Source organism: Equus przewalskii, chromosome 31 (genome assembly GCF_037783145.1).
Source record: "Equus przewalskii isolate Varuska chromosome 31, EquPr2, whole genome shotgun sequence".
In the NCBI taxonomy this organism is placed as follows: domain Eukaryota; kingdom Metazoa; phylum Chordata; class Mammalia; order Perissodactyla; family Equidae; genus Equus; species Equus przewalskii.
In genome coordinates, this window is record NC_091861.1 from 10,627,215 (window position 1) to 10,642,168 (window position 14,954).

The window sequence follows — 14,954 nt, forward strand, 5'->3', positions numbered from 1 at the left end:
ATATAAAGTCATACTGTTATTCTCTGACAATTCAAATACAGAAGAGAGTAGCACAGAGTCCTGGGTGCCCAAGTACCAAGTATCACTATGGCAGCCATCCACATTAAAATAAATGAATCATTAAACCAACAGGTAAGCCTTCAAAATTATCACTTACCTAGGACAAATAATTCATGACAAGTAATTGAGGTTTCTTTTTTTGGTTTTACATAGCCCCTAGAGATGAGCTGGGCTAAGAATTTAAAACTATACAGGCTAGGAAAATAAAGTGATCTCTTGATTTCTGCTTCCCAATAACGTAATCACTTATCACACTCATAAATAAAGAGAAGCAGCAAAGCCAAACACCGTCTGCAGTTTAAGGCAGGTCCTGCTTACCTGCTCTAACTTCATTTTTACGCTCTAAATTTTCACCCTCACAAAAGTTAAGGTTCAGGTTTTCTTAAGGAAGAGCTCTTTACAAAACCTGATGTTTTGTAAAAGATGGCCTGGGGTGACTGCTGAAATCCACAGCCCTGGTCATTCCAAGAATCCCAAGTAAATTATCTACAGTAGGACAAGCTATTTTTCTGATTTTTTATGTGTAAATTAAAGCACCATTTTAAGGGTGAAATACAGGTTTGGCAAAGAGGCTCACTGATTAAGAAGTTCTTTCTCCATTTATTTTCTTCTTGAACTGATGGTAGCCATAATAATACCAACATACATAAACCTAAGAATTTGACTTAAAAGGGTACTAAATTAAATCATATTTGCAAACCCATAAGCATCCTGCAAATTAATCTAGATGTCTAGGGTATGACTACATTCCCAACTGCCAGGATTGAGTTCATATGCTAAGGCTACCCTTCACTGTGTGACCTTCGACAAGTATTCATTCTGTATATGCCTAAATTTTAGAATCTATAACTGTGTCACATATGGTAGCCACTAGCCACATTTGGCTACTTAAATTAAATAAAATTAAAAATTCAGTTCCTCAGTAGCATTTGCCACATTTCAAGCATTCAACAGCCAGATGTGGCTCAAGACTACCATCTTGGACAGTAGAGACACAGTGATGAAAATAAACAAGATGATACAATCGAAAGCAACAAATTCCATCAAGGAGGTAGGACTATTTTAGATTGGATGGTCAAAAAAGGCCTCTCTGGGGGCTGGCCCCTTGGCCGAGTGGTTAAGTTTGTGCGCTCCGCTTCGGTGGCCTAGGTTTCGCAGGCTCGGATCCTGGTCACAGACATGACACGGCTTGTCAGGCCGTGCTGAGGCGGCGTCCCACACGCCACAACACTAGAAGGACCCCACAACTAAGAATATAAAACTATGTACCGGGGGACTTTGGGGAGAAAAAGGAAAAGTAAAACCTTTGGGAAAAAAAAAAAAAGGCGGGGCCGGTTCCGTGGCTGAGTGGTTAAGTTCGTGCGCTCCGATGCGGTGGCCCAGGGTTCGGATCCTGGGCATGGACATGGCACCGCTCATCAGGCCATGTTGAGGTGGCGTCCCACGTCCCACAACTAGAAGGACCTGCAACTAAGATATACAACTATGTATGGGGGGGTTTGGGGAGATAAAGCAGAAAAAAAAAAAAGATTGGCAACGGTTGTTAGCTCAGGTGCCGATCTTTAAAAAAAATTTAAAAAATTAAAAAAGAATAAAAAAACCAAAAAGGCCTCTCTGAGATGCTGACATCTGAGTTGAGACCTCAATGACAAGATGCAGCTGGCATGCACAGATCTGCATAGAGCATCCAAGGCAGAGACAGGGACCAGGGCAAAGGCCTCAGGAGCAAATGAGCTTGGCTGGCTTAACATCAAAAAAGTGTGCTTGAAGCATAAGAAATAAGGGGACAGGAGTATGAGATGCAAGAAGTGGCAGGAGGCAGGGCCTCAAGGGCCTTGTAAACCATATAGGAACTTTGGATTTTATATTAAATGTAATTGAAAGCCACAGAGGGTTACAAAGGGGGGAGTGTGATGATCTAAATTGTCTTTGAAAGCTCACTCTGACCGCTTTTGGAAACTAATTACAGAAAACCAAGAGTGGAAGCAGGAAGATCTGTTAGAAGAAGACCGGTGCCATTGCCCAAGTGAGAGACGACGGTGACCTGGACCGGGGGAGTGGCTGTGGGACAGAGAAAATGTGTTCTTTTTCTCTACATCCCCCGTCTACAGTCCTACACCTACTATCTTTACAACCTGGCTCCTTGAAAGTCAACTTCATTTTTCAACTCCTCAATATCCTATCAATATGCTTTCTACTCCCACCATTCCACCGAAACTGTCCTGAGGTCCCAGTCACATCTTCTTTCCCAAAACCAAGCACTTTTCTACCTTATCTAAGCTGATCTCTGCTGCATTGGTAACTGCTGACCACTCTTCCCTGTCATCAAACTCTCTCCTCCTTTGGCTCCTGGGGCATTATTCTCACCTCGTTTTCCTCTTTCTGATACCGTTTCTCAGTCTTCCTCCCATTAATCTCTTCGTGACTCTTAAACTTCAGAGCTCCTCCAAGGTTACATCTTCACTACTCAGTTCATTTTACTAGATAACCCTTGAAACTGAACTCACACTTTTTGCTGGTCACTCCCAAATTAACACCTCTGGGCAGGGATCCTTACTAAGTTTTAGACCTTTTTATCTAGCGTTCGACTGGTCCCCTTACTTGGACATACCACAGACATTTAAAATGCGTCCAATACCTATCTCTTTCATTCTCTCTCAGTATATACCGTGGCCCAAGCCAAAAGCCAAAGGCACCCTCAACTCCCTCTCACTCACCAGCTACAACCCCATCACCTGATCTTCACTAGGTCCTGCAGATTCTACTTCCTTAATATCTTTCTAATCTAGCCCTTCCTCTCAAGTCCCGCTGAGGCTTAGTTCAAGCTCACATCACTTCTTGCACGGGTTATTGGAAACCTCCCAACCAATTTTCCTGTTTCCTCTCTTTCCTTCACACTTCTGCGAAAGCATATAACAGGTATTCAAAAACTCTGGGGATCATATGAAGTACAAATCTGACCACGTCATTTCTCTGCTTAAAGTCTGTCAGAGGCACCCCACTACTTTCACAAAGCTTCTCAAGATGGAGCTCCTTACCACCTTTACAGTCTTATCCTCCCTAACATTTCCCTCACATCCTCCTACTCAGCCATTCGGCTTTCCTTAGTTTTCTAAATATCATTCCATTTCAGGCCTCCGTTCCTCTGCGCATGCTATTACCTCTCTCTTACCCATCTAACTACTACTTTAAAGGTAGGCTTAAGTATCACCACTTCAAGGAATTGTCCCCTAGTGCCTCATATATCTATATCTATATCTCTGTCTATATATATCTCAATCACATTGCCTAGTAGCTGTTAATTTATTTGTCCCAGCAAACTATAAGATCCTAGAGGGCAGAGACCACCAACCTTATTTGATACACAGCCCTACTGATTGGCAGAGTAAAAATTCATAGTTTTGATTGGATTTCTTCCAAATTTTAAAAAGGGGGAGGGGCCTATTTAGTGGGATAAAAGTCACCATTCCAGTATAACACAAAATGACAGCACTATACTCCAAAGCCAAAGAGGTGCTTTAGAATGGAAATATGAAGAAACCAATAAACACAAAACACACACCTTTTCAATAGGAGAAATGTAGGAACTTCTCAGGAACTATGCAGAACCTAATAAATCAGATGGGGGATTTTATACTACGTGAGCAAGGGCTTATTTAACACTTTGATGATAATAATAGGTGGAAGGCTTCTCATCCCAGTAAAGCAAATTAACTTTTCATGGCCATGTTACTGTAATTTTAGTTCCTGATGTAGTCTCTTGCTCACTCCCTGACAGGTTATTTTCCTTATTTGGGAGACGCTTACTCACCCCCCTTTAGAGTCACTTGTCAATCCGTCATTTAGTCTCTAAATCTGAATGGGGGGGGAAGGGCTAGAAGAAGGGAGACTGTGGGGGAAGATAAACACTTTCGGAAGAGGAGGTCGCAGAAGGCCACAGTCCCAGGGATGGAGGAGAGTGGGGGTTGAGGCAATACCAGGGTAGAGCGCTGACAGCTGGCAAGGAATGGAGAGGAGGATGCGATCACGGAGAACAGGCGACCCCGGGATGGAGGGCGGAGGAGACTCGGAGACGAAGCTAGGAGGGGGGCTAGGGAAGTGGGATAGACAGAGACCAGAGGAAGCAAGACGCAGTTTTTGGGCAAAGGGCGGAGTGGCTTCGGAGAAAGCTGGGGCGAGAGGAAGACAACACCGACGCTGCCAGGGTGGACCGAGCTTTAGGACGAGAAGGGCAGGGGGTCGTCCCGCAGCGAAGAGGGAAGGCGCAGGGGGCAAAGGCAGGAGCCTCGAATCCGCCAAGCAGAGCGGGGAAGGGAGCGGCGAGGCGGGGGCACTTACTGGGGTCCCTCCGCACGGCGCCGCTGGGGGGCTCCTCCCGCAGGTGAGGGAAGAGGAAGTCCCGGGAGGCCTGGAGGTCCTGGAAGTAGCAGAACTGGACAATTGAGCAGGCCATGGCTCTGGGGAACCCGCTCGGGCAGTCCCCTCACCGGCCCACGCCCTACCCCCCGCCACCCCTCCGCCGCCACCGCCGAGCCCGCACAGCTTCAGCCAGGCAGGGGCGGGGAAACCGGACCGGAAGCTGTCAGCGCGCTCGGTCCGCCGCCCCGGCGCACTGCGCAGGCGCAGGACGGCCCAGGCGCCCGGGCTGGAGCGGTCCGGGTCACGTGACCAGCCGTCCGTGGTGCGACGTCGACGTGGAGGAGGCGGGGGAAGAGTTTAGTCCCGGTTCTGTGCATCCAGCTGGGGGTGAAGCCTTTATTCATTCTGGCGTTTAGCCGGAGATGACCTAATTGGACCTTGTCCGCGCCGGCCTTTGAGTCGTTTCACCAATCTCATTGACGTCCTCACGTTGGCACGATCCTGACATGTCACAGAGAATAAGCCCGGTTCAAGTAGTGTCAGGCCAGTGGGGGACGGTATCCTGCGAGTCTCGGAGTTTGAAGAGATTAATTTCTCTCCTGGAAATCAGCCCTGTCAAGGCTGGCTTTCAGTGCTCCTCCTGTAAATTCTCATAGTACTGTGCACGCCTCATACAGTACGTGTTATACTGCATTATACTCTGTTTTCGACATCCGTTTGATTTTTCATTCATTCGTTCATCCATCCATTCAATATTTGTTGCTCGTCTTTTTTATGCCAGCCGCGCTAGGCGCTGAGTGTAAAGCAGAGAACAAAAGAGGTGAAATACTTGTTCCCATGAAGCTAAAATTCTAGTGCCTGACACAGGTAAGCAATTAATTACTCAGCTGTTTAACTGAAATTGTAATAATGGTAGGCAGGAAAAAAGTACGAAGTGCTATGACAGAACATAACAGGGGAATCTTACTTAGTTGTTTTTTGTTTGTTTTGTTTTGTTGGGGTGGGGGTGGAGGGTTGCCAGGATCAGGAACAGACTATATCCAGAGTATCTAGTGTAGGACCCAGCACGTAGTGCTTGTAAGTATTTGCTGAAGGAATACACTGAATAGAATGTGTGCATAAATTAGATAGAATAACCCGCTTCTTTAACAAAGCACTTTATATTTTTTAAACTACTTTCCCATACATTGTCCAATTAGTCACGATGTCATCTAGCAAGAGTCTGTCTTATCTCAATTGTTTTAATAAAGAAATTTATCTGTGTCCCTGAGAAGACTCTTGAAGTCCATTTAAATTATTTTTCTGAAAAGTAAAAACCAAAAAAGGGAATTATTTTAATGTTAGCCCAAAGCACTATAGACACTCATATGCTTCCCAAAGGAAACCTGAAGTGGTCATCCATGTTGTGTGACAGAAAATGGGACAGAAATAAGTTGAAAGCAAACAGATGAAGTCCAGAGCATTCGTTTCTGTCAGGCCTGGACACACACTTAGTCCTACTAACAACTATAATTTAGTGCCCAGGTTTCTACTCCATTAATTCTTTTTTCTAGAGTAGAAGGATTTTCACAAAATAAGATAATTTCTATATTATCAGGTTAACAGAGATCAGTTCTTCACCTAAAAATATATGGTTGGATTGGATGTGCTGTAACTTTCCGTAAGCCTCAGAGACCTATAATCAAAGCTTACAGAAAAGGCAGGCTTCCAGTGCTCCCCTTTTCCTTCTGAAAAGATCCAGTGCTTGCTCAGATCATCCAGTCCTGATGATTAAACCTGAAAACACTACACTGATACCAAACTAGAATAAAATTTAATTTAGATTCTTAGTTTTACAGGATGAATAACAAACACATGATACTTTTTGGAAGGATGAGATGTCATTCCTTGAAAACTGTTCAAGTTCCTATTCAGGTAGATCCATTTTGTGGAAGTAACAGCCCTTGGCTGATTCAGCTGGCCTTTGTTCTGTCCTGAGGCATTCATATATCTCCTCTGTGCAGGCCATTGAATTTCATTACTGCTCAGTTTCAATGGTGAAGTCCCTGACTTCCTTCCAAGTGGTATTGAAAAGGCTCATTCATTACTGCTTTTAAGAACTTTAGATACCCGTCACAGAAATTACAACACATTCATGAACTGAACTCTTCCCCCAGGAAGTTGTAAAGCTGCGGGGAGGTGGGGGGAGGCTTCTGGAGTTCTGCTGCCATGGTTTCTGGGGAGTGTGGGAGGATTGTGTTAGACAGTGAATATCACTAACCACACAGTCATGAGAAAGCGCATTGCAGAAAATGTGCAGGCTTTACATATCCCAGCATAGATAGCGTCTCTCTGAGGTATGAATACAGGAGCTGGGAAAAGCACTGTGAACAAAATAATCACAGAAGGGTACTAATGTGAACTCTATCCAGGGTCCATTATTGTGAGTTAGAGCACTGATAAACGTTGTTAAGAGAGAGATGCTTACTGAGCAGGTCCTTGCCAACAGCAGCCTGAGGCAGAAGGTGTTGAGACACAGTATGGGCTGGAAAGTGTGAAAGAAAGAGTGATGGACTTGGAGTCAGGAGACCTGGGGTCCATCTCAGCTCTGCTTGATGCAATCTTGGGCAATCCATGTCTCCTTCCTGGGCCTCAGTCTCTTGATCTAGAAAATGAAGAGACTGGACTCTAAAGTCCATCCCAGGGATGTGTAGGTTTTGGTAAGAAACTGGAAAGGAAAAGGTCTGGGAGTTGAATTTGCTCAAGAGGAGTGGCCTATGTAGGCACCCCAGTAAGAGGCCTGGGTGGGCAGTGGTGAACGTGAGGGCACTGAGCATCTCTAAGTGAAAGGAGAGCAGAGAAAGGGGGTGGAGGGATGCTGAAACTTTACCTCCTACTTTTGCTGAGCGTCATCCTTGAATTGAAGTCTGAACTAAAGTGTGAGCTGGATGCAAGGGCTGTATACAACTAGATTTCATTCAGCAAACATCCATGGAAGATAACATCTCTTATTAGAACTAAAGGTGCTGTGGTCAACACAGAGAGGTGATAAGGATGAGCCCTCCAGAGACTCGCTATCTAGCTGGGGAAACAGACAAACACAAATAACTCGAACAAAAAGCAGAGTGTGATGACTACCATGGGTGACTTTTGATACTCATAAAGGGCTGTGGGAGAAATAAGGGCGAGATTGATTTTTTTTCTAGGCTTCTCCTGTGGAAAAGTAGTAGTGGGGAAGATGTATGGACAATGATAAACAGACTGGTTCCAGATAATAGAGAACCTCGAAGTCCAAATAGTGTAATCTGAGTTTTATTCTGTGTGCAAGGTATCGCCAACTGAAGATTTTTATTAGAAGAAGTAGGATATGATGGGATAGCAGTATGTGGCGTGACTGAAGGCAGAGAGACACCTCAAGATGTCATAGCAGTATTCCGAATGAGAAGGAATGACAGTGAGAAGGGAGGGCCACTCTGAAGGCCAAATCAATGGACTTTTGGTGCATGATTAGATATGGATGTAGGAGGGAAGATGAGCCCCAAGATGATGTCCAAGCCTTCAGTTTAAAGAACTGGAGAGATGGGAGTGTCATGTCAGCAGTGAAGACAGAGAACAGAAAAGGAAGCATGGATTTGGGGGCAAACAGCCATAGGATGAATTCAGTATTGGATTCGTTAAATTTGAAGTGCCTGTGGAAAAACTAGGTTTTAAAAAAAAGGTTTTTTATTAACAGAAGATAGAAGTGTAGAATTAGAGAGGCCAAAGCTGGAACCTCCCTGTGGAAGTCAGGCACAGAAGTTGTATTGAAGGGAAGGGATGAAAATGCCACCGGCTTCTACATGGGGTGAGAGAAGGATTGGGCCTGGGAAACAAGGTGGGAGGACTATTGTTTTTAGGGGTGGATGGAGGAAGAAGCTTTGGTAAAGGAGATTGAAAAGAAGCAGTCAAAGAAGGCAACCATACATAGCAGGCCCATGTCACAGAGGCCAACGGAGGGAGAAGAAAATTTCACGGACAGGTGAATCTATTGTGTTGAATTCGATGAAGAATTTAAAGGGAGTGAAGGCTAAGAAGAGGTGATTGCATTTTAGTAGGTCTGAAGTCACAAGTGATTATCCAGCTTGCAGAACAGCCAGACTCTTACTTCCTCGGCAGAAAACTTGTAACCTCTCTCCAGAAGCAGGTTACCACAGAGGCTAGCCATGGCAATCTTTGTCTTTATCTCTGGCTGAAGGAGAAACTTTTTAGAAAGGCAAAGAAGAGTTCCCTTTTTGCTGGCATTTACCAATTATGAAATGAGGAACTAACTGTGCTAAACCTTGTGTTTTATTGCTGCTTTGAATATAAGAAATATATTTTCAATATTTTCCAATATTTATGTTGGGCCAAAATCTACTTTATAATGGCGTAAGAAAAGATGACATTAGCATAGTTAGCTAACATATGTAAATGCTAGTGCTTTTTAGTCTTCATCATCTTATTTGTGGGTGTGTGCTCTTGATAACTTTTTTTTGAGATATAATTGACATATAACGTTATATGTTTCAGGTGTACAACGTAATGATTCGGTATTTCTTTACATTGCAAAATGATCAGCTCAATAAATCTAGTTAACATCCATCACCACACATAGTTACAGAATTTTTTTTTCTCATGATGAGAACTTTTAAGACCTACTGTCTTAGCAACTTTCAAATATGCGTCACAGTATTATTAACTGTAGTCACCATGCTGTACATTAGATCCCCGTGACTTAGTTATTTTATAAATAGAAGTTTTACCTTTTCATCCCCTTCACTCATCCGCCACCACCCCACCCTGCTTCTGGCAACCACCAATCTGTTGTCTGTGTCTGTGAACTTGTTTTTGTTTTTTGTTTTTAATTCCACGTGTAAGTCTCCGTTTCCTTGACCTTAATGCGTTTTGGACTTGTCAGGTCAATAAGCCACCATATTTAAAACAATGAGAATTGGCATCTGTGGAAGAGATTACTAGTTGCCCATTATCCATTCCCCCTTTTTCTTTGCCAAGGGGATGCCTATATTACTGGGGCACATGCTCCAATTTTAAAACAAACCACATTTCCCAGCCTCTCTTGACTCTGAGTGTACCATATGACTAAGTTCTGGCCAATGAGATGGAGCACAAATTGTTAGAATTGTTGGGAGGGATTTCCAGGAAGTTTACTTAAAAGAGGAACAGACAGCTGAGGAAAACTCTCTTGGTCTTTCCTTCCCCTTTCTTGTTTCCTACCTAGAATGTGACATTATGGCTGTAGCTCCAGCATCCGTGTTAGACAGTGAAGTGACTTGAACCATGATGGAGCGTGAAGATGCGAGGCTGGGTCTCCTTTGCTTCGTGGAGCTGCCATGTCAAGCATGGACTATCACATCTGGACTTGTTTTACAGGAGAAAATAAATCTTTACATGTTGCAGCTACTGTTATTTTAGGGTTTTCTGTTATTGTAGCTGAACCTAATCCTGACACAATATGACCTAAGTAACCAAGAGAAACTTTTCATGAAGGAAACTTCTTCTGCTCCATATGTCTTGTTTAAATAAAAGCATGTTTATTTCTCTGATATCCTTTTTCTCTAGGATATTTCAGAAGAGATAAGACCAAGTACCTGGGCATTTTTAATTGTTTAAATACTTTTGGTTTCATTTGAACATAAAAATATACCCCAATTGACCAAATTTTTCTTGTTTTCTTATTTTGGGCACAACTGACATAGATCCTTAAAAGATTCTATGAAATCAAAGAGTATCCCCAGGGTCGTTTAGTAGTTGAGTGATAAGTTCCAGCCAGCGGTTTTCATAGTGGAAGATCAAGGGCAGGTTAGGAGAAGGGCAAACAGTTGGAAGGAGTTATATTTAAATCTGGGACCCTAAGTCCAAAAAGCCATTGCCTTGGGATTTATGAACTGAGAGAGCTGAGGCCAACATCTTTCTTGACTTTGGTATCGTGTCTGCCCTCTGGAGCACTCTTTCCTTAAGGCTTTCCCAGACCTTAGCTTCAGTGAAGCTGCAGCCTCCTGTCTTCCCCTTCAGTCACTTTATTTCTGGATATTTTTTAGCTTCTTGTCGTCTTTCTCCCCTCCTCCACTGCCCCTAAGTCACTCTTATTCCAGACTCCTTTCTTTCTGTTAATGGCATTATTCTTCTCTTGGACTACTTAATAACAGAAAAACTAAAAATATTCCTTTTTTCCCCCCTCCTTGTTCACCCGCCAGCCACCAAATTCTACTGATTTGACTTCCAAAATGTCCCTCAGATTGATCCCCTCATTTCCATCCTCATTACCACCTCCTTCATCCAGAGCCTCATGACCTCTAGCCCGAGCTGTTTTTATAGCCCCTGGATTCTTCTTGCTTCTGATTCTGCTGTCTTCCCACTTCAGTCATCCTACACACTGCTGCCAGCTTTGTCTTCCTGAGGCCCAGCTCTAATCAGGTTACTTAGTTAATCTTCCAGTAGCACTTTAATATATTCCTTAATTTGTTCATGTATTTGAGAACTATTTTGTGGGTGCCCATTAGGTGCCAGGAATGGCTGGAGGCCCCATGAGCAGAAATATAAATAAGACCCCGGGCTGGTGGAGGTGGTGGGTTACCAAGACAGAGCAGATAAAAATACTAGAAGGCCACAGAGGGGAACAGATACTGCAGACTTCGCATTCCAAAACGGCTTTTTGGATGTAGTGTCTGAGCTGAGTCTAGAAAATGGAATAGATTTTAGCCGATTGATAATGGTAGAAGGGGGAGGGGAGAAAGTAATCCTGGCAAAGGAAACAACATCAATAACTTGTGTGTACAGAGGAACACACGCAGCTGTTTCTAGAATGCGAAACGTGACACCGTGGTCCGGGGTGAGTCTAGAGCAGTGGCCTGAGTGATTTTAAACTTCCTCAAATTTCATTTCCTCTAGAAATTAAGGACTAATCAAAATTTCTTAGTTTGCTTAAAAGCGAGAAGAGTGTCCTTTTGCTTGTTTTCTTCATTAATACCACTTTCACGTCTTGCTTGCAGCCAGAAGGGCTGCAGGGAGAGGACAAGGGTCTGTGGGAGTCATAACGTGCTCATCTGACCCAGCTCCACGTGACATGCTTGACAGTTTCCATTAGAGGCTAGATTTGTGTTGAATGTTGGCTTTCTGTTCCTCTTCCATAAAACTTTCACAGACTATAGATTCCATAGCTGAGGAGCTTTCTCTTATGTGTTTAGTGAAACCTTCCTTCTCTCAAGCCTTCTAATTTCTCCTCCTTACACTGATTGGCATCAGGCGATTGAGTGTTTCACTCTTCTTGCTGCAGTTTCTTTCCAATAGATGTAGTCAGGGATAATAGTCCTGCTAGAAACCTCTGATTTGATTTATATTTGACACTTGCGTTTTTGCATCTTTTTACAAATACTGCCCTTCCCACTGTCCTAATTAGTTGAATCCTTCATTTGTGGCTGTACTCTATTCTTTTCTTTCTTGCACCAAAAGGCAGCTGGAAGGTTTGAATCTTTCAAGGCTAGTATAGACCTGCACAGAGGTTTGCTGGAACATTCTAAAGTAATTACTGAGCATCTGCTATATGCCTCTTCTCTACCCAGTACACTTGGAAATCCTTCAAACTCAGCTCAAATATTGCCTCCTTGGTAAAGGACCTGCTTTCCCCAGGCAGAATCAGTCACTTTGGACCACCCCACCTCCCAGCTTTTTATCCATGTATCTATTTTGAAACTTAGCATCTTGTATTGATGATTTATCTGTTTGCGTTTGTGTCTCCCCCACTAGATGGTGATGTCCTCAAGGGTAGGGATAGTAACCTGTTTACCTTTGTGACATTCATTCATTCATTCATTCAATGCTTTTTTTAAAAAATACCTGCTAGGTGCCAGGAGCTAAACATGCAGATGACACATATCTAATACACAAAAGAAACACAGATCTGTACAAGTAGATAATAGACTCTAGTGATACACACAGATAAATAAACAGGCACCTATAACTCTGTTTTGAAAGTGCAATGTTGGGAACAGTTCATTGGAGCACATAAGAAAGGCACCTCGCTTTGAGGACCAAGGAGGGCTTCCTGGAGGAAGTATCATCTAAGCTGAGACCAGAAGCGTTGAGTAGGTGTTAGATATAAACTAGATGGAGGATATAATGGGAGCAGAGAGGGCAAAGCATTCTTAGACACAGAGGAAACAGCTCAAAACCCTGGAGGGGAGAGGACATAGTATATGTAGAGAACTGAGTAGCCTTTAGCCTGTTTAGAGCTGAAAGAAGGGTGTTGAGAGGCTGAAGAGATAAAGAGGGGTGAGATCATAAAAGGACTCAAGGGCAGGGACTGTGGTTTATTCACATTTGTTTCTTTCTTCAGTGCCTAGCAAGGTACTTGATGAACAGGTAGCTAGCTAATAAACGTTTGTAGAAGGGAGGAAAGAAGAAAAGAAGGAATGTCCCAGCACTCCAGTGGGTGGTATATAAATGATGCACAATGCAGATCCTGCCTGCTCTCAGGGCTGTTGGGCAGACAAGACATATCTGTCAACACAAGTGAGTCAAAACAGGCCCCATTTGATGAGATACCAAAAGAAAGTGGTGCAGGCAACCACGGTTGGGTCTGGAGAGATTGCTGTGACCGGGAGTTGTCAGGGAAGCCTACATCAAGAAGATGGCACCTGAACTGCGTCTGGAGGATGAGTGCATTTTAACTAGGAAGAAAAGGATATTCTGAGTCTTACCACACAGAGGTGAGGGCATGGAGAGGCGAGGTGAAGGAGGAAGTGAATCCCTTCTAAATTTTTCTTGGTTCCTTCTCCGATCAACTTCTGTTTAACTAAGAGCTGTTTTGAGGACATCAAAGTGTTTCCTGAAAAGCCCCAGAGCAGAGGGCAGGAGACTCTGTCTAGGAAGGTCTGTTCATAGAGCCCTAGAGACTCAGGTTCGTATACTTGACCCAAATTAATATACTTTTCAGTGTGGATGTGCGTTCTGAAAACAAAGATGTGGAGAGATACAAAACGTGCTCAGTGTTAGTTGTTCAGTTAAAATAAATACCACTTTTCAAACAGGATTATTTTTTGCTTTACAAAGGCAACCAACACCCTACAAATTTCAAGCAATATTTAACTGAGAAAATTCTAGAACAACAAAAGTCTATAGGTCGTTCCTTAGAGCCTATGTAATGGAATTTGACTTCTACTGTCCTGGCTAAGTCTTCTGTTAGATGTCCTGGCATTTTGGCCTGTCATCTTGTAAACACATTATCCAGTTGGAACTTGCATATCACAGCAGACTATCTTTGAATTTTTATTTATCCAATTTTAGTGTGTGAAATTATTTTCTCTAAATTTAATGGTTCTTGTTTTATGAAATTAAAACTTATTTCCTCCTCATGGTTCTTTTTCTTTTAAACTTTTAAAAATTTTGGCATTCTTTCTCAGCCTTTGCTATTATGTGCAACACTCTCAAATTTAGAATAATCTCTGAATTTCCTTATTGAGCTTTTTTTCCCCCTCTCTCTTAGAAAATCCTTAAGGTTTGACCACCACATTCATGCTGTTTATTTCTAGACTTGAAAGTGCCAGGTTCACAGTAGAAGCTCAGTATATGCTTGGAGACAAATATCCTGTCCAGATTTATTATTCCCTCTGCACACCCTCCCTTTAAACAGGCGACCATATTGTTATATGTGTTTTATGATAATTTTATTGTTTTTTCGTCCTTCTTTCCCAGTCAATTTGAATTAATGTTGCAAGTAAGATTTTATAAGATATGATCATGAGATAAAATGTTTTCTTCATCATTAGTCAACATTTACTGGCTGTGGTGCCCTGGAGCTGCCTCCTACAGCTTGCCAGGACTAACTAACTATTCAAGAAATTTGTAAGCCAGTTGTTTCGCTTTGGTATCTTGAAATCTGCCACAATGAGAATACTTACACTCTAAAAATCAGCGAACACTACAAATTAGGATTTACCCTTCCTATCCCTCCTCAAACCAGTTGTTAAATATTTACCAGCACACCACTGACTGTGATCAAAGTAATTTAAAAAATAGATTTTTAACTTTTTGTGTTTTCTTAATACAGACCTTTAAAAAAAAGTGTCAAATAGGCTTTCCTAAGCACCTGACATTTATCTTTATATGAAGCTGATCTGGTTCTGCACACTTCTTAATTCTTGGTCCTGTATAAGATGGTGTAGTCCGGCTAGAGCAAGGGCTTGCTCTAAAGTCAGACCGTCTTAAACTTGAGTTCTCATGCTACAATTTTTTAATGGTATAAGCAGCCAAGTTACTCTAATCTTTCTAAACTCAATTTCATCACTTGTAACGTGGGTATATGAACATTACTTAACGTGTGTAAACCATTTGGCACAGATTCTACCTGGCATATACCATATTTCATTGAATCTAAGATGTCATTGCTTAAAAGATTCAGCATTATTATAACCACAAAGAAATGTGAAACGTTGTCAGTTAAACTATAACATAGCATTTCTTTTTGGTAAAATGAATCTCTATTTCAGACATGTTATAATGTGGGAAAATATGTCTTAGAA

General features: G+C 42.6%; 1 protein-coding gene and 1 long non-coding RNA gene across 3 annotated transcripts in view; one reads left to right on the top strand and one right to left on the bottom strand.

The window, feature by feature from the left end:
• RAB3GAP2 (RAB3 GTPase activating non-catalytic protein subunit 2) overlaps positions 1-4,702 on the bottom strand; it is a 98,585-nt gene extending 93,883 nt beyond the window's left edge. Inside the window, exon 1 of the mRNA XM_008544457.2 lies at positions 4,399-4,702. Within this exon, the coding sequence (XP_008542679.2) occupies positions 4,399-4,513 (115 nt within the window). The 5' untranslated portion in view covers positions 4,514-4,702. The remainder of the gene's footprint in view (positions 1-4,398) is intronic.
• Positions 4,672-14,954, top strand: part of LOC103567733 (uncharacterized) — a 28,786-nt gene continuing 18,503 nt past the window's right edge. Inside the window, exons 1-3 of one of the 2 annotated variants that reach the window (XR_011535239.1) lie at positions 4,735-5,095; positions 5,201-5,286; positions 9,656-9,982. This is a non-coding gene — a long non-coding RNA (uncharacterized lncRNA). Of the gene's footprint in view, positions 5,096-5,200; positions 5,287-9,655; positions 9,983-14,954 lie in introns of those variants that run through there. The other variant, XR_011535240.1, reaches the window with a different exon arrangement.